General features: G+C 47.2%; 2 protein-coding genes and 1 long non-coding RNA gene across 8 annotated transcripts in view; 2 read left to right on the top strand and 1 right to left on the bottom strand.

Annotated features, from left to right (window-relative positions):
- The window catches only part of Sag (S-antigen visual arrestin), a 39446-nt gene extending 30220 nt beyond the window's left edge, over nt 1–9226 (top strand). For 2 of the 3 annotated variants that reach the window (XM_028876286.2, XM_037210071.1), the window contains 4 exons: nt 1687–1710; nt 5691–5746; nt 8122–8131; nt 8983–9226. In XM_028876286.2, coding sequence (XP_028732119.1) covers nt 1687–1710; nt 5691–5746; nt 8122–8131; nt 8983–9091 — 199 coding nt within the window. In that variant the 3' untranslated portion in view covers nt 9092–9226. The remainder of the gene's footprint in view (nt 1–1686; nt 1711–5690; nt 5747–8121; nt 8132–8982) is intronic. The other variant, XM_037210072.1, reaches the window with a different exon arrangement.
- Nucleotides 9227–11941: 2715 nt separating this feature from the next.
- LOC114697895 lies at nt 11942–16193 on the bottom strand. 2 transcript variants are annotated; one of them, XR_005092632.1, is made up of 2 exons: nt 15861–16193; nt 11942–13033 (listed from the first exon to the last, which is right to left on the bottom strand). It is a non-coding gene; the product is annotated as an uncharacterized LOC114697895 (long non-coding RNA). The 2 variants fall into 2 exon arrangements; XR_005092633.1 differs by lacking the exon at nt 15861–16193 and adding an exon at nt 13308–14259.
- Nucleotides 16194–16280: 87 nt separating this feature from the next.
- Nucleotides 16281–21006, top strand: part of Dgkd (diacylglycerol kinase delta) — a 95257-nt gene continuing 90531 nt past the window's right edge. For 2 of the 3 annotated variants that reach the window (XM_028876281.2, XM_037210083.1), the window contains exon 1: nt 16281–16449. In XM_028876281.2, the coding sequence (XP_028732114.1) occupies nt 16294–16449 (156 nt within the window). In that variant the 5' untranslated portion in view covers nt 16281–16293. Of the gene's footprint in view, nt 16450–17395; nt 18734–21006 lie in introns of those variants that run through there. The other variant, XM_028876283.2, reaches the window with a different exon arrangement.

Genomic DNA, 21006 nt, shown 5'->3' on the forward strand with positions numbered 1-21006 from the left:
GGAAGTTCAGAAGTTCAAGGTCATCCTTGGCTACATAGACATTTTAAGGCCAGCCTGGGGTACATGAGACTCTGTCTTAAAAAACAAAACAAAAATCAAGTAGAGCATGTTGGTGTACACCTGTAATCCTGCCACTTGGGAAACAGAAGCAGGAGGATTGCTGCGAGTTCCAATCCAGCAAGGACTACAAATAAATAAACAAATAAAATGTTTATTTAGATCTTAGACTTTTTTGTCCCTAAGGGGGTTCCTTCCTTCCATTCCCTAACATGTAATCACGTGATTAGGCGTTACCTTTTCATATGAAAGTACTGCTATGGAGAGTTCTAAAGAAATGACTTCCTTTTAAGGACTTTTTTATTTTTATTTTATGTGTATGGGTATTCTGCCTACAAGGGTATAAATGCACATGTGGTGGTGCACACCTCCAATCCCAACACTTGGGAGGCAGAGGCGGGCAGATCTCTGTAAGTTCAAGGCCAGCCTGGTCTACATATCATGTTCCAGGCCATCCAGGGTTATAGAGAGAGACCCTCCTTGTCTCAAAAACAAAAACAAAACAAAAAAGAGTAACCAGTGCCCTTAACTATCTTTCAGCCTTAAGAGACAGTTCCCTATTTTTTTTTTTTTTTTTTTTTTTGTGAAATCAGTATCCTTACTCTCATCAGAAGGGAAGGAATTGAGTTCTCATTTTCCTCTCAGATTCCATTGGCAAAGGTGCTGGCCTTTTCCCTGATGGGGCCTGTGTTAGTTAGGTCATGCATGTCTCTGTTTCTAAGTAGGGAGAGAGTTCCTCAATTTTGCTTGGGTCCATTTTGGACATCTGGTCCATATCTTTGAATTCTGTCTCTTCCTTTAGTTTCAACAAATGACAGACTGAAAATACTTGGGAAAAAAGTAGTTTCTAGTTCAAGGCCAGCCAGGGCTGCATCGAGAGACCCTGTCTCAAAAACAAGCAACAACAAACAAAATGTTTCTGTATTGATCATCAAGGCGTTTCACCTTGCTTATTCCTTAGACAATACAGTCTACTATATCTCTTAGGCATCATAAGCAAAGTAGGGATGGTTCAGAGCCTAGGGAAGGATGTGTGATGGTCATATGCAAATTTGATACCATCTTCTGAAGAGACTGGGAACACTCCCACAAGGAACCCTGAGACCAGTCCCCAACAGATGCCCGGGGACAGGGACTGCTGTAACAGTGCATCATAGTGTCCTCTGTGGCTGAGAGTTCTCTCTCTCTCCTTCTTAAGATTTTATTTTTATTATTTATTTATTTATTTGTTTGTTTACTTATTTATTTATTTATTTTTGAGCTCTAAAGAAATGACTATATAACCTAACTAGGTTACTATATAACCTAGAGTAAAGGTCTCCCTTGCGCTGCCCTCCCTCTGCCTCTTGAGAGGCCTGAGGTCTCAGGGGTGCTCCGCCACCACAGAGTGGCTGAGAACTTCTGGTTCTGTAGCTTATGCTCGATGCTAAGTGCGTCCACTTTTTAAGTAATCCTTAAAATTTTCTCCTTTGGAGAAAGAGGGGAAACCCTCCGCAGGTTGCAGCGAAGTTGAGAGTTGGGAGACCCTGGGATCCTGGGATCTAGGGAGTGAGAGCCATGCCTACCAGGCTGGGTGGGGCCTGTCCTGTCTGAACCCTGGGACTTAACTATTTGCTTTATGTTTTCCAGCTTTCTAGGAGAGCTCACATCCAGGTAAGCCTCATTGCCTCCCTACTCCACTCAGTTCCCGGCAAACTGAGGAAAAGGAGCCTGAGGCTGAACAGAAACTGGTAAAAACTAGTTTCTGGGCAGCAGTGCTCAAAGATGCTGTAAATGATGCATGCTGACTCCGATGTGTTGTAAGAGGTGTCACCAGTAGCCAGAGGCTGGAGATCATAAGTAGGCCTGCATGTGGGCAAGGGGACACACACACACACACACACACACACACACACACGGCCCTCAGATTACTAATATACTCCATCCAGCTGTCATTTGTGTATGTAGGATGGGTACAAGCCACATAGAATAAGTTTTACCATTTTAACCATTTTTAAACATATACAGTAGAATTAAGTACATTTACAATGTCATTCAACCATTACCACTACCTAGGGTTTTGTTGTTGTTGTTTTAAACCATTTTTAACATCTGTAAAAGAAAGCTAGTGCTTGTTAAGCAATCACTCTTTTTCCCTTCCCACAGACCCTGGCAACCACTGGTTGCTTTCTGTCTCTATAGATTCCCCTCTGCTGAGCCTGGGGAAGTGGCTCAGTTGGTAAAGCATTTGCCTAGCATGCAGGAAGCCCTGGGTTCAATTCCTAGCACTGCATAAAACTGAGAATGATGTTACATACCTGTAATGAGAGCACAGAGAAGAAGTAGAGGCATGGTTGTTCTCAGCTACATAGGGGTTTCTAGGACAGCTTAGACTCCATGAGACCCTGTGTCCAAAAAAAAAAAAAAAAAAAAAAAAAAAAAATCTATATGTGACCTTTGGTGATTGGCATCGTGGATATACCACATTTTGTTTATTCACCTGTTGGTGGTATTGACGTAAGCTTGCATCTCAAAGAGAATGAGAGAGTATTTACTCTGGATCCCAATATGAGTGATGCTGAACTGGGAACACAGAATGGGGTCTCCAGATATCATATTCTAACATGGTGACAATTTAATGAATTTTTTTTTAGTAGTAAAAGAACAAAGAAAATCATAAATCAAGTTTTTTTTTTTTTAAAAAATACATTGGTGGGAACATCAGTCGGGCAGGTTATAGTGAGGTGGAAAAATCTCTGCAATAAGCCTCAGGTGCCAGCCTGCTAGCATTCTTAGTTTGGGGGTTGGTAGAAGATAGGGGGGTCTATTTGTATATACCTCAAAAGATTTCATCTGATAGTCACAGGATGCCAGGTCAAACACAAGGGTTGGCAATGACTGGCTGTTAAGGGCTAAGGTCGACCATGATAAATTTGTCTTTAGAGCTGCAATATTCCTACTCTCCATAGTCACGGGATTTTTAATCAATCACTCAGCCTTACAGAATTTTTAACAAAGATGTGGCTCCCACCCTCCCCCACCGGAAACTTTACTTCCCAGCAAACACTTGAATTGTTTCTACCTTTTGGCAAAGGTGAATGGTGACAGATGCCTTTTGAACCATGCACAAAGAACCAACAAGTCTGGAAATATCTGAGACAAGCATTCACCTGACATAGTTCTTTGTCTCGGCTCTTGTCGCCTGGGCTAAGAGGCTGATTGACTGATTAGCATCTCTGTGATGTGGAGAGTTGGAATGTTGCAGGCCTGGAACTGAATCATCTGGGGCCATCTTTTGCCCTTAATAGCCATTTACTGCCCACCTCTGTGTTTGACTTGACATGTCGTCTAGCCCTGGTTTGCATCAGGGTCCCTGTTAGCAGGTCAGTGCTGGGTGAGCTACAGGAGTCCTGGTCTGCACCTGGATCACTGTTAGCAGGTCAGTGCTGGGTGAGATACAGGAGTCCTGGTCTGCACCTGGATCACTGTTAGCAGGTCAGTGCTGGGTGGGCTACAGGAGTCCTGGTCTGCACCTGGATCACTGTTAGCAGGTCAGTGCTGGGTGGGCTACAGGAGTCCTGGTCTGCACCAAGGTCACTGTTAGCAGGTCAGTGCTGGGTGGGCTACAGGAGTCCTGGTCTGCACCTGGATCACTGTTAGCAGGTCAGTGCTGGGTGGGCTACAGAAGTCCTGGTCTGCACCAAGGTCACTGTTAGCAGGTCAGTGCTGGGTGAGTACAGGAGTCCTGGTCTGCACCTGGGTCACTGTTAGCAGGTCAGTGCTGGGTGAGCTACAGGAGTCCTGGATGCCTGTTTTCTCATCCCCTCTCTCCATTTCCATTCCTAATTTCTCTGGATTTCCCTTTGGTTCATCTTTCTGACACCTTTCCTGTCTTCTTATATACATTCTAATGTCCCTCAAAGCATTTTGGTATGAGAGATGTGATGGACCCTGCTCCTCCTCTCTTTTGCAGGAGATGGATGTGCCCACTCTTGTACCAGCCTCACAGAGATTTTTAAAAAATATTATGATTCTGAGGGGTTAAGGGATATATTTTCAGCCTTGAGGAGAAGTATGAAAGAGTAATGTATACACTATAGCAGAGGTTGGGTTAATTGTCTGTTTTAATTTTTACCTCCCAGAAATGATGTCTTGAAGTATAGTCTTGCTTTCCAGACTTCTGTGTCTGATAGCCATGCTATATCGCCTCATGGGATGCACAGCAGATGGGTGGGCATAAGAAGGAGGTGGCATGCGCTTTCATGAAGTTGATGGAAGAACTTTTACTATCTGACTTCCTGGTGGGATGTCAGTCTTCAGCAAAGGAGTCACCACCTTAGGTACCTTTACCACTTGCAGCCTCTGCCCCTGTTCCCCAAGGGCCGGAGCTGCAGGTGGAGGCTGTGAGCACTGGCCCCACAGCAGCATGTCAGACCGTGGTTTCCAGAGGTGGTCACTGGGTCCACCTCCCCTGGACTGCTGTCCGGGGACGAGGAGGACTAGAACCCTGAACTTCTAGTTGATTTCCATGTACTACAGTAACTCTTTATTTATCATAATATGTATTTATTATAAATTATTTATTTATTATATTTATTTATTTATTATAAACAAATATATATACTATATAAATATATATTATATAATATATAATTGTATATAATTATATTATATATAATATATAATATATTTATTTATATATAAATATATATTTATTTTATTATAAATTTATTTATTATTTATTATTTATTTATTATAAATATTTATTTATTATAACTCTTTATTTATTATAAATAAATTATTTATTTATTTATTTATTTTTTTAAGTGCATATGAGTGTTTTGCCTGCAAGTGTGTATGCGTACCACTTGTGTGTCTGATATCCAGAGACCAGAAGAATGTGTTAGTTTCTATGGAACTGGAGTTACAGATGGTTGTGAGCCTTGTTGTGGGCTCTGGGAATCAAAGCCAGTCCTCTGGAAGAACAGTCAGTGCTCTTAACTGCTGAGCCATCTCTCCAAACCCTCACATAAAAATTTAAAATGTATTCAAATGTGTCTTGCTGCAATCAATACTTGTTTTTAAAGAAAAGATTTAAGTTTATTTTAAGGGGTGTGTACATGAGTGCATTTATTGGCGAAGTCCAGAAGTGGGTGTTGGATCGATCCCCTGGATCTGGAATTACAGGCAGTTGTGAGCTGCCTGATGGAGGTGCTGAGAACTGAACCCATATCCTCTGGAAGAGCAGCAGGTGCTCCTAACCACTGAACCACCTCTTCAGCCCTATGAATGTTCTTTTTAATAACCAACCTTCCTGTAGGGTTTCACCTCGTCTCTTCCCACAGTGTCACATCTCTACAGCCTGGATACAGGGAACTAAAAACACTAGCTGCCTCAGCCACGCCTGAGTGAAGTTCCTAGACCACATTCCAGGGAATACATTTCAAATTCCTGCCTGACCACTTCCTGAAGTCTGTTTTGTTTTGAATCTCACTGAATGAATCTTCTGGAGAATCTCAGAGGCCCCAGTTTTGTGTTGTGTGATCTGTAACTCTCTCTCTCTCTCTCTCTCTCTCTCTCTGTATGTGATCTGTAACTGTGTGTGTATCTGCCTGTGTGTACACTCACCAGCCTGTATTCTTCCTTTTTTCTAGTGAAGTGGCCACTGAGGTGCCGTTTCGCCTCATGCACCCACAGCCCGAGGATCCAGGTCAGTCATTCCCATTGTCCAGGATGCCTCTTACCATTAACCACAGGCAGAATTATTGTACATCAGTGTATCTCTGGTCTTCCTTGACTATCCCTTTGAGCATAGGTGTCATCCACAGAGTGACCAGATCAGCCTGGAAGGGAGAGCTAGCTCACCCACTGAGTCCTGGGCCTGTCCACCCCTGTCTACATGTGGAGGGTGTAGCATGCCTACTTTCTGTTGAGTATGGATGACCTCGATTTTATCAGGGACAATGTCACTGTGGAAGCTCTGCTGTCCACAGACCTTGATTTAGATTTAGAGATGATGTCAGGAACAAACCCTCTGAGGAGCCCGAGGTACTGCTTTATGTAGAAATGAAATGTCTCTCATTTGCAAGTGTCAACAGACATCTAGAAGGTGAGGAATATTTTTGAAAGTAGTAATAGTGATGAGATTACACAAAATACTAGAAAAGGTCAGCCTGGGTTTCCACCGTCTCCGTTCAGGATGATCCATCCACTCACTCTTGTGTGGATATAAAATGAAGCAATTGTTGCACACATCTGTGAACACACTGAGACTCTCCCACTGTCCCTGCAAAGTTGAGAATGGGACGGCGTATGAGCTAGGAAGTTCTGAGAAGAAAAGTTAAATGGAGGTAGGTGTGCTAGGGTATGCCTGTGGTCCCAGTGCTCAGGAGGCTGAGGCAGGAGGATGGCAAGTTTGAGGCCAGCCTAGACAACAAATAGCAAAACTATCAAAAAATAATGTCTCAAAGTATCTTTGCCAAATATTGTAGACCTAAACCCTGAGTAGACTTTGCCAAGAGCTTGCCTTAGGGAGAAAATACAGTCTAGTCATACATTTTTGTTCATTTATGTTTGTCTCATTAAAATGCAGTTTTAAACATTTATTAATCAGGATGGCAATCCAGGAAAATACAGATTCAAGCAGTCTTGAAAATGTGCTCCTCAATACTTTTTCCCTCTCTCCCTCCCTCCCTCTCTCTCCCTCCCTCCCTCCCTCCCTCCCTCCTTCCCTCCCTCCCTCCTTCCTTCCTTTTCTCTTTCTTCCTTTTTCTCTTTCTTTTTTCCCCCTAGAGATGAACTCACACATGTTAGGCAGGTGTTCTAATACCGAGCCTCATCCCCAGCCACTAACAAAACTTTTTTTTTTTTTTTAAATGGTGTGAGATTCAGATATCCTGGTTCCCTTCAAAGACCTTGAAAACAGTCTCCTGAAGCCACACTTATGCTGGGTAGTTTTCTGGAATGAACTTTCTTTCTTGTTTTATTTTTTTGAGACAGGGTTTCTCTGTGTTAGCTCTGGTTGTCCTGCAGCTCACTCTGTAGACCAGGCTGGCCTAGAACTCAGAGATCCTCCTGCCTCTGCCTCCTGAGTGCTGGGATTAAAGTGTGCACCACCACCACCTGGCTGTTTTCTGGAACTTTCAATATAGGTGACTTACTTTGGAAGAAGTGGAGTTATTCTCCCTTCACTTAGAGTATTTTCACAGTCTGGTCATTACAGACTCTACATTAGAAAACTTATAATTTTAAGATGAAACAGTGATCTTTTGTGCTTAAGATTTCCGAGAGTTAGCCGGGCGTTGGTGGCGCACGCCTTTAATCCCAGCACTCGGGAGGCAGAGCCAGGCGGATCTTTGTGAGTTCGAGGCCAGCCTGGGCTACCAAGTGAGCTCCAGGAAAGGCGCAAAGCTACACAGAGAAACCCTGTCTCGAAAAAACCAAAAAAAAAAAAAAAGATTTCCGAGAGTTGGGGCCAGAAAAATGGCTCAAAACCCTGATGCCAGGGTTGCTATCTTGGCTCAAAACCCTGATGCCAGGGTTGCTATCTTTGTGGTCTATCTCTTCAGGCTCAAGGTTCCTTTACTCAACAGAATAAAATTCTTGGGTGTCTCTTTCCAGAGGAAGTTTTATTTTATCTTAAAATTTCATTGGAATGAGGGTTGAATCTAAGGCCTAGAAGGTCCTGGCAAGTTGTCTACCAGCCTTCATTTTGTTATTTTGAGGTAGAGTCATGGTGGCACAGGCTTGTCATTTCAGCCACCAGGGGGTTGAGCAGGAGTATTGTGAGTTCAAAGTTAGCCTAGCAACTAGTGAGAAAAAAAAAGGAAAGAAGAAGAAGAAGAAGAAGAAGAAGAAGAAGAAGAAGAAGAAGAAGAAGAAGAAGAAGAAGAAGAAGAAGAAGAAGAAGAAGAAGAAGTTGTTGTTGTTGAAAAAGGTCTGGGAGGCTAGAAGTTCAAGGTCATCTTCAGCCTATAATGAGTTTAAGGTTAACCTGGGATACACAAAACCTCATTAAAAAATAATTAATTGATCTCTATCTCTCTATTTTCCTTTCTGCCCACTCCCTTCATTCTGGGCCTACAGCAAAGGAAAGGTGAGCCATTTGAATGCTGCTCTGTTTTCCCTCTTATGTTACTCCTTTCCCCACAGACTCGTCTCAGAATGTCTGTGCAGAGTCCCCGTGTCCTGCTGCTTCTAAGAACCTGAGATGATATAGATATAGATAGATATAATATAATATAGTATACTATAATATAATAAATATATATAGATATACATAAACATAGTGATACTAGATGTGTCTTTGTTCTGTAGCTTTTTTCTTACTTTTGTTTGTACAGTCTTAGCTAGGAGTGATGGCTTACCTTTAATCCAGGTACCTGGGAGGCTGAGGCAGGAGAATCACTTCAAGTTCAAGGCCAGCCTGGTCTATAGAGTGAGTTCCAGGACAGGCTCCAAAGCTACACAGAGAAACCCTGTCTTGAAAAACTGAAAAAAAAAAAAATCCCTGAAGAAAAAGGCATGGTCCCTGTTCATCCTGGGATGACATGGTCCTGTTCATCCTGGTGATGACATGGTCCTGTTCATCCTGGGATGACATGGTCCTGTTCATCCTGGGATGACATGGTCCTGTTCATCCTGGGATGACATGGTCCTGTTCATCCTGGGGATGACATGGTCCTGTTCATCCTGGGATGACATGGTCCTGTTCATCCTGGGGATGACATGGTCCTGTTCATCCTGGGATGACATGGTCCTGTTCATCCTGGGATGACATGGTCCTGTTCATCCTGGGGAATGGTATGGTCCTATTCATCCTGGGGAAAAACATTCATCTTGGATTGGTTCCTTTACTGCAGAAAGACCAGTGGTTTTGTTTCATTCAGGATTTCATCTTCAGCTTCAGAGTAGGCACTGACTAACATGTTGTCTTTTTTCTTCTAGTGTTCAGGATGAAAATTTGGTTTTTGAGGAGTTTGCTCGCCAAAATCTGAAAGATGGTGGAGAGAACACAGAAGTGAAGAAAGATGAGGAGGCAGTCCAGGATGAGTGAAGAGTTAGCCTAGTTGCCTAAAAATGGCTTGTAGTTCTGGGTGCCTTGAGCGAAGCCCCAGGAACCTTTCAGAGTTATGCTAGATGGATACGAAAGCCCAAGTGTTCCTCCCAGAAATAAAGTCTGTGGACCCTCTGTTCATGAGTCAGGCTGGTTGGCTGGGGCACTGGGCTGTTGTCACTGACAGAGACTGACACCTTTAGGGTCCCTGGAGCTCAGGAGTGAGGGGCACCATCTAGAGGAAAAGGCAGCCTTTCACAGAGTGGCTCAGTGCCACTGGGTTCTTCCAGTGGGGCCTGGGTGTGTCCAGGGCTTTCAGTCCTGTTTCTCTGGACACACATGGAGTGGTGAATAAGTTTAGTTTTTTGACCAATCCTAGACCCAGGGCCTCTTCAGAGGTTCCTGAGGTAACCGAGCAGAAAACAAATATAGACAAAAATACCCTTGCAGTTCCACTTTGGGGTCCAATCCCTGTTTGAGCTTTCGGTTGCTGGTCAAGTTTCTATCAGACACAATCAACCAAACCAGACTTGGTTAATAGAAGGGAGCAGAACAGAAAAGGAGCACCCCCCCCCCAGTGTCCAGAAAACTGAACTGAACTGAGGAAGAGCCTGAGCTGTCATGCCCAGTGTTGGCAGAGGATGTCAAGGTCTTGGGGACTCAGCTCAGAAGCTGGGACTGCCAGCCCCCAGGCCATTCCAGCACCTAGCCTCTGTTGTCCGGGGCAAGAAAGTCTGGCTGGCTCAGCTTTGGCTTGGTGGACCCAACATCTCATGGCCAGCAGTGGTGGAGCCCAGGCCTGGGGAGAGGGGTTTATCAAGACTGATGGATCTCATGATCATACTGTGATTACAAAGAGGGAATGGAGAATGCTGCTGTCAGAGATGGAGGAAGGGGCACAATAGGGGCTCTTCTACTGGGTGGTGGTGGTGGTGGTGGTGGTGGTGGTGGCGGTGGCGCATTCCTTTAATCCCAGCACTCAGGAGGCAGAGCCAGGCAGATCTTTGTGAGTTCGAGGCCAGCCTGGTCTACAGAGCAAGATCCAGTATAGGCACCAAAACTACACAGAGAAACCCTGTCTCAAAAAAACAAAAACAACTCCCCGCCCCCCCCCAAAAAAAAACAAAAAGGGGGGGGGCTCTCCCAAGCCCTTTCAACCAGAAGGCCATTCCTGGCTGCAGTATCCAGCAAACCGTATTGTACCAAAAAATTCTCTTAGCAGCCATGAGGACAGGCTGTGTGTGTTGGGGGATGGGAGGAGATGGATGGAGATGTGGCTCTTATCCATATTTAGGAAGTAGCTAAGGGGAATCTGGAGATTTCTGTATAGTTCAGCCTACTCACTATTAGTAGTAGGGTGTGTGTGTGTGTGTTACAAATTACTTTTTCTTATTGCTGTGACAAAATGCCCGAGAAATGTAACTTAAGGAAGGAAGGGCGTCTCTTGGTTGGCGGTGTGAGGAGATAGAGTCTACTGTGATTTGGGGGGCATGAGGAAGTTTGTCCTACTGCATCTGTGTTCAGAGAGAGATGAACGGTGATGCTCAGCTTGTGTTTTCCTTTTTTTCAGGGCAAATCCCCTCCCTTTGGTTAAACCTCCTTAGAGATGCCTTCAGAGACACCCAGAGGTGTTGCCTAGGTGATTCTAAAAGCCACTCACGTTGACAATGAAGATTAACCTGTACAGGGTATACTCCTGGGATTGGGTTTCTGATGCCAAGAGCGGCAGTAGAGAGCTGAGGTTCTGTGTGCATGGAGGTGTCAACATCTGGATTTCAGGCTGGTGTGTGTTATGATGCCTGGGATTTGGATGTGGAGGCGCAGCTGGCTGCACTGGGGACCACACAGACAAAGCAAGGCTTGGACCTGTGTGCTGACTTTGAGGTCCCCTGGTACTGGCAAAGATGAAGACTCATTTCTGAAGCTAAGAAAACAGTAATATAAGTAGAAACTTGTGGGTTATCGGGGCAGACACCGGTCTATCTTTTCTTCCTCCCAAGCTAGGGAACAGCTAGCTACCATTGCACACCACTGTCATGGTGCCCAGGCGAAGGGATGGTATGCTTTTGGGGGAGCCCACACTGTGCTTCCTCATGATCTTGTTGCCCTGCCTTTTGACCAGACACAGTCTTAAGTGGTTAGCTCCTGGTGGGTGGAGCTCCCTGCCAGTCAAGGAGGCTGGGACTCTGCCTAGCAGCTCCTGGTGAGAACCATCCTGCTGATTCCTGCATTGCTTGACCCCAGGACATCCTAAGTCAGAGTGGACATTAATAGGCCCGACCTTTGGAGCAGTGTGGGTGAGAGAGCCAGGAGGCAAGGCCAAAGCCGAGCCCTGGGGACCAGAGGTCAGAACAGTGCTAAAACATCCCAAACAGGCCTCCAGGTGCTGCTTTGTTTACATTGCAGCTGCGGAGGGAGCGGGCAGGAAACCAGCAGCCAGCTGCCCCAGCAAGCCTGCTGAGCGTGTGTGTGTGTGTGTGTGTGTGTGTGTGTGTGTTACTGGCTCAGCTCAGTCTGCACATAGATATGTGTTCTCTGCTGGCATGAAGAACCCTCAGGACACAGGAAGTTTGAGGGCAGGTTGAATGTGTGGCCCAGCATTTTGGGGACAGGTGCAATGCAAATAAATAAACAGTACAAAGAATTGAGAGTGTTGTACAGACAAAGGGGCATTTGGGACAAAGTTGGTGGAAGAACCTGATGGCAAGAGTCTTTCACCTGTTGCATCATCTGACCCAGCCCTGAGATATACTGTGTGTGTGTGTGTGTGTGTGTGTGTGTGTGTGTGTGTGTGTGTGTGTGTGAATCCCTTCTCTCTTTCCATCAAAAGGGTCCTCTTGGAGATCAAAGTCAGGTTGTCAGGCTTGGCAACAAGTGCCTTGCCTCACTGAGCTCTCTCCTCAGCCCAGTGGAAGAACTTGGGACAAAGTTCGGCATCCAGCAACCAGAGGGCTGGGGAGACATGGATTCCTGCCACGTGCCGAGTGCCTGCCTGATGCCAGGCACTTCACGTGATAGCCAGTTGCTCCAGCAGTTGGAACCACCACCCATTTGTTAGGTGAGAAACTCAGTTCAGCGAGATTAGATAGAAGACTTTGGCAGGCCAGCGAGGCGAGCAGAATGTTCATGACTAAACAATGTCTGCCCTTGAGTTGTTTGAAGACTTGACTGACACAGTTGCCATTCACATGTGGTTGTCAGCTATGACGGAACCCTCGTGGGGCTGCCGCTTCACCCCGCCGTCTCATTGTGCAAAGCTATTGTAGTGCAATACTGCAGGCATGTGCTTACCTTGGTATAGCCCCCTTTTCTGGCTTGGATCTCCCCGATCTTCCCTCTTCTGTGTTAATCTACTTCTGTGCAATTTTTTTTTTTTTCACATGCAAACTCCTTTGGGGGCTGTTGGTTTTCCTACTCCTTTGACATGTTTTATTGCCTGCTTCCACATCCATTTCACAGACCAGATAGTTAGCAGGTCCCAGGGGCGGGTGGGGCACGTAGGGGAGGAAGTCATGCACATTCAGAAGTTTGTATGTGGTGGGGTGTTCTTGTGGTTGCCGCAAATGTTCTGGGACCCAGGGAGTCTCTCGAAAAGCTGTCCAGCTTCAGGGAGAATGAGGGTCATCCCGAGCTTTCTGGTAGAGACATTCTAGTCAGGTGGTTCTTTCTGACAAGATGGGTCCTCTTCCTTGCATGTCACAGAGACTGATGAGGTTCGACGTGAGGTGTGTTATTACTGCCACCTTGGTATGCCCTCCAGGTGGGGTAAACTCAGGGCGCAGCACATCATTAGACATGATTCATTGTGTGACTCACTCAGGGAAAGAGGCACCAGAGGGAATACGCTCTTCCTAGCCAGCCGCCTTGGGGGGGTTGATGGCTCAGCTTCCTGAGATCTCCAAGGGAACCACACTGTGCATTTACCAGGGAACAAAAGGGCTTCTTCACGTGTCAAAAAAAAAAAAAAATCATGTCCAAGTTAGGTTTCTCTGCCTTCAGAGCATAATGTAATTCTTTTCAAGCCTAATACCCTTCTCCTAAGTACATGTTTTATTTCAAATAGTTTTAGATTTACAGAAAAATGAGCACAGAAGGACCCACACTGTTTCCCTATTATTAATATCTTACATCAGTGCAGTACAGTGGCTGCACCAAGTGAATTGGCATTGGCACATTCTTATTACACTAAACACACACTTTGTTCTGATTTCCTTACCTAATGGCCCTTTCCTGTTCCAAGATCACGTCTGAGATCCATGTGACACACAGTCATCTTGTCTCCGTAGGCTCCTTGGCTGTGACAGTCTCCAGGGCTTTTTCCTGATTGCAGCTATCTATTCATCCTCCTCTCCAGCCCCGATTTCTCCCTGCCAACTGCCGTTGCTATCATGTTCTTCCCCATGGCTTTGGCTTCTACAAATCACCGACTCTGGAGCCCAGATGTACCTGAGCTTCTAGCAGGTGCGGTCAACACACCCAGCACCTCAAGCCAAACCCATGTCTCCCTTATGTTGTGGGGCTCTTGCTGCTGCTGCTGCTGCCGTGCCCAGAAAGCCCCTCAGGGAAGGGCAGCCAGATTCCTACTCCCCTTTTGTACTGTGAGCAGCTGGTCATCTTCCCGCTTCCGCGTTGTCTCCTGTCCGTCATCCCTACCTCTAAGACGACCACCCTGGAGCTGGCCCGGTCAGCATGGCGTTGTCAGAAGCCCTTTCCAATGCCTTCCCTGCCTCTAATCCCTTTCTAATCCACTGTACAAGTCTCTGTCTAGGGGCACAAGGGCTTTGTTTCCCTCCCCTCCTCCTCTTCTTTCTCCTTTCATTTGGGCTAGGGTCTTCAAACTTGAGATCTTCCTGCCTCAGCTTCCCGAGTGCTGGGATTGTAGCAATGTGCTTGGAATTATGACCTCATCTTAACATTGCTTCCTTTTTTATTTTTCAATACTTTTTACATTTAAAAATTTTAGTGGTGTGACTAGGCGTGTGTGTACCACATATGTCGAGGTCAGAGGACAACTTGTAGTTTTTTTTTTTTTTTTTTCTTACCACCATATGAGTTCTAGGGATTGGGCTTAAGTCCTCATTCTTGATAGTAAGCACCTTTTCTTTCTAAGCCACCTCACTATCCCAATTACCTTTTTTTTGGGGGGGGGAGCGGGTTTCAAGACAGGGTTTCTCTGTATATTTTTGGTGCCTGTCATGGATCTCCCTCTGTAGACCAGGCTGGCCTCGAACTCACAGAGATCCGCCTGGCTCTGCCTCCTGAGTGCTGGGATTAAAGGAGTTGCACCACCACCACCTGACCACAATTACCTTTTAAAGACCGGCTCTACAAATACTGTCACTTACAGCCTCATTCTTTGACGAGGTCAACACTTCAGTACTGAGTTATGGTGAACTTCCCTCTACCCCATATTCTGTCTTTCTGTCCATGCTCTACCGATGATATGAACGTCCCCCAGGACTTGGCTTCCTGGGAGACCAACCCTGCAGCACCCAAACTCAGGAATCAGCTGGTCTGAGTTTACATCCTGCCTCCTTGACACACCTAGAGAGTGATGCCTGAGACTTGCGTGTCAGAGTCTTTCTTTCCCACTGGTTCTGGGGGGTGTGGCTGAGGGCTATGTCTCATTCAGCATGTGCAGGTGATCTATAGTTCGGAGTTGTCACTATGAACTGCAGTAGAACATGCCTGTGATGTACACCCGAGGTACACCCACTCTGATAGCTGTTAAAGCCACTGTGGCTACGGAGTGCTGGAAATGTGACGAGTGCCACCGAGGAACTGAAATTTGTTTTTTAGTTAATTGGAGTTTTTAATTTATTTTTGGTTCTTTTTAAAAATGCCATTCCAGAGCTTAGGCTGGCCATGAACTCTCTAATGCTAGTTAATTGTGATTTACATATAAATATTTGCATGTAGCTAGTGGGTATAGCAGAGTGTCCTAGTTCACCCAGGGGTCTCAGATCTTTTCTACGACATTCCTGCATCGGGCCTGGTCATCCTCTGTGCTGGCTGTGAGGTCAGTGTCCTGGCCTCATCTTTGTGCCAGATGGCATCCCGTGGCTCCTGGTGGTGGTTGGCTTGCATTGCCTCTGGAAAGAGTTGCCCAGGGCAGTGAGGCCCAGAGCTTGCTGACTGGTGGTCAGGACCGAGGCCCCTGGTCTCCAGCAGCAGCCTTCGGAAAGGCGGAGGGGATAGCTAGGCAGTCAGTCTCCTGCTGACTTGAGCTTTCCAGCCAGGCACAGTAGAAGGGTAGCACATTCTCCTGGATGGCACTGAGTCCTTTTCCATCCATGTGCCCCAAACACCCCAAACTTCTCCAACTGCATAGCCTTCCTCTTTTGCCCCAGTGTGGAGTTCACGCTGATCACTTCTGCCTTCCTTTAGTGCCCCATCATTCCCTTATGAACCTCAGTTCCCTTCTCTATCTCTCAGCCTCACCCAGTAATTCAGGTTGCCTACTTGCTCAATATGTCAAAGCCTGGATCATAGGTCCCAGCTCTGTGACCCAGCTAGGACCAGCTTAACCCACCTCCACCCCTCATCCCCCACCCCGGAGCTACTTGCTGCCCTCAGGCCTCAGCAGAAAAGGCCAGTCCTTAATTTGGTCCTCATAGCCTCATTTGACCCCACAGCTCTCCAGTTTTTATCTTATGCCATTTTCCTTCCTCTAAGCCACAGCTTCTTTTCTTTCTCGCTGCTGGGCTTTTGTACAGATCTGGCCTCCGCCTAGAACACGGTTCCCAGGTTAGGGGCAAGTCCAGCTTACTTTCTCCATCTCTCCCTTACAGAGTGGCCTTAACAGAAGTTCTGTCTTCTCTCTTCTCCCGGTGTACATGCACGCACGCATCCACTCTGCAAACTTCCACCAACATAGTCCAACGGCCTCCTAGAGGTCCCTTACTCGGGTGTGAAAAAAAAAAGAAAAGTGTGCTTAGAAACAAGAAACAGAAACTGTGTTCCAAGAAGAAAACGACACAAGACAGAAGAAGGAAAGAGATGGGTCGGGGCAGAAACAACCAGCGAGGGCCGGACAAGCCTGCGTCTGCGCCCACTGCCGACGGGGACGCGGTGGGATGGGGCGGCCGGCCTCGAGGCCCCGCCCCGCCCCAGGCCCCGCCCCGGGCGCTCAGCCCATCCCCTCCCGCCCCGCCCGCCCCGCCCCGCCCCCCCCCCCGCGGCGCGCGCGCTGGCCGGGCAGCATGGCGGCGGCGGCGGGCGCCCCTCCGCCGGGTCCTCCGCAGCCGCCTCCGCCGCCGCCGCCTGAGGAGTCGTCCGACAGCGAACCCGAGGCCGAGCCCGGCTCCCCACAGAAGCTTATCCGTAAGGTGTCCACGTCGGGCCAGATCCGGCAGAAGGTGAGCCCGCGGCGTCGGCCGGGCGCGCGCCCCTCACGCCGCGGTCCCTGCCGAGGCCCGTGACCGTGTGCGAGCGGCCGCCCAGGCCCTGCCCGGCCGAGGTCCCGCGGTCACTGCCGCCGGGCCGAGCGCGCCGCTGCCTAACGGGCCGCGGGGACCGGGCCGCGGGGCCGGGGCCGGGGCCGGGGGGACCGGGCGCAGGTGGGCGCCGCCGCTGCGGAGACCGAGGCCCGGCGTGCTGCCGGGTCGCTGCGGGGACCACAGGCGCGCTCTCCCCGAGGCCCGGGGGTCTGTACGTTTGAGAACCGGGCGCCGCTCCCCGGACTCACCTGTGTTGGCCTCACCCTCCAGTGCCCACCCGGCTGCGGGGTCCTCACCCACCCCCGGGTCCCGAAAGGGAAGGGATGCGCGTGTAGTGGCCGCTTCTCCCCCCCGTCCCCGGGAAAGCCGGGACTCCTCACCCGCTGGGCACAGAACTCTTCGTGGAGAACTCCAGCCGCCCGGGATGCAGTGCAGAGAGACGCATGCCTTTTTGTTTTCTTTCCCGAAGAATAAAGTTGCACCCTTTGCTTTCCCTTTCCTGTTCCTCGTGAAAACTGCGTATGGTTTCTTGCTGAGGTGAGCCCTCCTTGTTGGAAGGGCTTCCTCGGGCAGGTGGCTGGACAGGTGGCGGAGAGCAGGTTGCCACCGTGGGGCATCCCTGGCAGTTCCGGCTGGCACGGGCTTGCTCATCCTGCTGCAGTGCGCCTCTCCTCCGAGGCCAGTTAGTTACCCTTTACTGGAAGAGCCATTTCTTGCTTTATCATCTGTCCGCCTCTGTTACTTGCGATGGAGGGTGGGGGGATGCATTTAGGTGCTGCTGCTGTGTTACACTGTTGTGAGGTACCTCAGTCATTCAGCACATGGCATTGAACACCTGTGCTAGTCTAACAGCGCCAGGGAGGATAGAGCGATTGCGTGTAACGATTCTCCAGTTCCTTTTGGGTTAGCTTTGAGAGCTTCAGTTGGGTTAATTTACTTGGAGTTAATGGTTACTAGTATCTGTCACTGTGCTCTTGTGGATTGGAAACTGAAGTGGGGCAGTTAAGTGGCTTGCCCAGCGTGGCAGAAGTAGTGAAACATGGGTCTGGGTTTGAACCTTGATGAGGATCTCACTGATGAGAGGCAGTTTCTCCAGCTAGGGGTTACCTGTCAGGTAGGGAGAGGACCCCTGTACTCGTTATAACATGGTAAATGCTGTGGGAGATTTGAACGTGGCGTCTGAAAGTTTAGACACACCTGGAAATGGTCAGTGGCTCAGGTTGAGTGGAAGAGGCTGGAAAGATCATTCAGGGCCAGGCTGCAAGAGAGCACCAGTGAAGGCCATTCGTCATGGGAGTGACGATCAGATGTGCCCCAGGAACTAGTTTAGGAAGCCCTGATACTGACAGGAATGCCCTTTCCTAGTGCTCGTCCTTAAGGTAGGTACTGGTGTGAGGCGATCAGATCTTGTGACTGAAGGGAGTGATGAATGAAGGCTAAGATCATGGTGGAGAGGGTGGACTCACTCCTCGGAGATTCAAGTGAGTCCAGACTTTTGTTGGTCAGGAGGTGTCTCCCTGCCTTTCCTCAGGATGAAAACAATAGCTGCTGTACCAGCTGTTCTGGTTGGCTGGGGGGAGCGGTGGTTATGGTGTTAAAAATACATCCGAGGACACGCGTTCAGAATACATTCACATCTGCCGTACAGATAGCTCAGGGCTGATTTTTCTTCTGGTTTGCTAGAGCTTGTCAGGATGTGGGAAATGTGAGGCTTACTGTGTGCAATACCTCCCTTTTGTGGCAGAGAGGCCATTCACGATTTTTTTTTTTTTATATATATGTGTGTGGTACATAGTGCAGATTTCCAAATGATGTGATCAGAACCCCCTCTTACTGTTTGAGTAGAGGAGTTTAGTTCAGGGGAGCTGTGGCCCAGGTGCTGGAGAACAGAGCATGGAAGCTGAAGGCAGTGATGCAACTCAGAGATGAAGCAACACACAGGAAGCCACCGCCACCAGAGCTCAGGGACAGAAGTCAAAGGAAGGAGACCCCATCAGACTCCAGGGGCAGTGGGGCTCCTCCAGAAACTGGAACTGTGGAGTGCCCCCTGGCCCAGCTCTGGGAGGGCAGAGCTGCAGCTGCACATGTACTAAGCCCCTTCTGCCTGGACATCCTGCCTGTAAAGGTTACCTCCGCTGCAATTTGAAACACATCAGAAGAACCAGAGATGGATCTGAGGACCAACTGGCCGAGAATCGGAGCTGTATGTATGACAGGTTTTCAAAGATATTAGTCTACTGCAGCCTCTAGCCGTCTTAATTTAGGGGAGAATTGGTAGTGGTCCTCAGATTTTAGTGTGCAGATACATCCCCTGGGGACACTGTTAACTCGATGATGCTGGGTGAGGAGGACTGGGGCCTTGGAATGTGTATTTTTAGCAGGCTCCCACAGTCATTGATACTGCTGTCCAGGAAGCATGCTTTGAGAAGCAAGACCCTAGGGTGGTCCTGTAGAGAAGGACGCCTTACCAATCTCTGTGTACATCTTCTGGTCCTAAGGAGTTTGGAATGTTTTCCTGTAATCCTCTCCTGAAAATTTGATGTGTGTAGATTTGGGGTGGCTATTTATGACATGTTTGATTGGTGTCCCCCCTCCCCCCAGTTTGAATTCTTTGCAGTTGAAACTGCTCCCAGAAAACACATGGCTTCATTTGTGCTTTCCGACCACAGTACACAATAACAACTCCAGGACTACATAGCTAGGGTGGAAAGAGAAAACAGGTAATGCACTGAGCAGTGAGCTCACCAGTGCTTTGGAGCATATTTTGAAATCTGAGTAAAGAGCAGTGTAATTCTTTGAAGCTATTATTTAAGACAGAATTTTGTTATAAGTTTTTAAAAAGTTAACTTAAAAAAAATTTGAATATAGAAATGTTTGTATTTCTTCTTTTTTTTTTTCCTTCTTCTTTGAGCCAGGGTTTCTCTATGTAGCCATGGCTGTCCTGGAACTCGCTTTGTAGACCAAGCTGGCCTCAAACTCAGATATTTGACTTCCTCTGCCTCTGAGTGCTGGGATTAAAGGCGTGCGCCACACTCAAAAGAAATGTTTGTATTTCTGTTTTCAAATGTAAAGCTTTTTTTTCTTTGTGAAATGAAAACTAGTAGAAATTAAGTAAAGGGTTCAAGTTTTATTTTTTATTTTACTGTTTGAAGGGACAGGGTCTCATGTAGTCCAGGCTAGTCTTGAACTGACTACATAGTTGAGGATGACCTTGAATTTCCGGTCCTTTTGTCCCACCTCATTGTGTACCACATGCCTGCCACTGCTAGTTTTTGTAATTCTGGAAATTGAATCCAGGGCCTCACTGCTAGATAAGTTGTCTACCAACGGAGCTCTATCCCCAGCTCTCGAGTTTAAAAGACTTGAAAAACTCAGGTTTATGAAACAACTTTGGCTGGGAAGGTGGGAGGAATGCTTACCTAGCATGTGTGAAGCCCTGCACCACATAAACAAGGTATGATGGGGCATGCCTGTAATCCTAGTCATTGGAGATGTGAGCAGGCGAATCAGTTTAGGGTCATCCTTGGAAACCAGCCTGGAGTACAGGGCCTTGCTTTAAAAAAGCGAGGTGGGGGTGGGGATGAGAACTCACATGTCATTAGTTTATTCATCTAAACAGTATAGTTCAGTTGAGCATAGTCGCACACATCTGTAATCCCAGGGGCCCTGGAGACTGAGGCAGGAGGGTCTGGAGTAGCCTGGGCTCTATAACAAGATCCTGTCTTAAGAAAACAAAGCAAAAGCTGTGTAGTTGGGTGGCTTTTAGTATAGTCACAGTTGTGCAACCGTCACCACAGCCAGTTTTAGAACATTCTCATCACCCGTTTCCTCTCAGCTCCCCCAACCCTAGGCAGCTACTCCTGTGCTTTCTGTCTCTATGCTTGCCCATGCTGATTATTTTCTAGAACTAGAGTCATTTAGTACGCTGTCTTTTGTGTTTTGTTTCTTTCATTCAGCTATTTAAATTTTTTAAAAGTTAGCATGTAAACTGATAGGGCTTTATTAGAGTACTCATACATATATATTATCATTGCACTAATATTCAGTATATTTTCAGGATTCTTCCAAGTTATAGTATGTATCAGTATTATATCTTCTGCTTTTTGGCCTTTCTAAAACACCCCTATGAACATTTGTGTACATTTTTTGTGTAGACATGTCCTCATTTCTCTTGGGTATATACATAGAATTTTGGGGCTGTATGGAAACACTGTTTAACTTTTTGAGGAACTGTTGGGATGTCTTATGAGTGGTTCCATTTTACATTTTCAACAGCATTGTGTGAGGAGGAGTCTCCAGGTCTTTGCATCCTTGCTCATACTTATCTTTTTTATTACAGCCCTTCTAGTAGGTGTGAAGTGGTAAGATTTTTTTTTTTCTCATTTTTCTTTTCTTTTCTTTTTCTTGTGCTAGAGATGAAGCCAGGGCCTCATAAGGCCTAGGCAAGTGCTGTACCATTGAGCTGCACTTCTAGCC

Source organism: Peromyscus leucopus, chromosome 13 (assembly GCF_004664715.2).
Source record: "Peromyscus leucopus breed LL Stock chromosome 13, UCI_PerLeu_2.1, whole genome shotgun sequence".
Taxonomy (NCBI): domain Eukaryota; kingdom Metazoa; phylum Chordata; class Mammalia; order Rodentia; family Cricetidae; genus Peromyscus; species Peromyscus leucopus.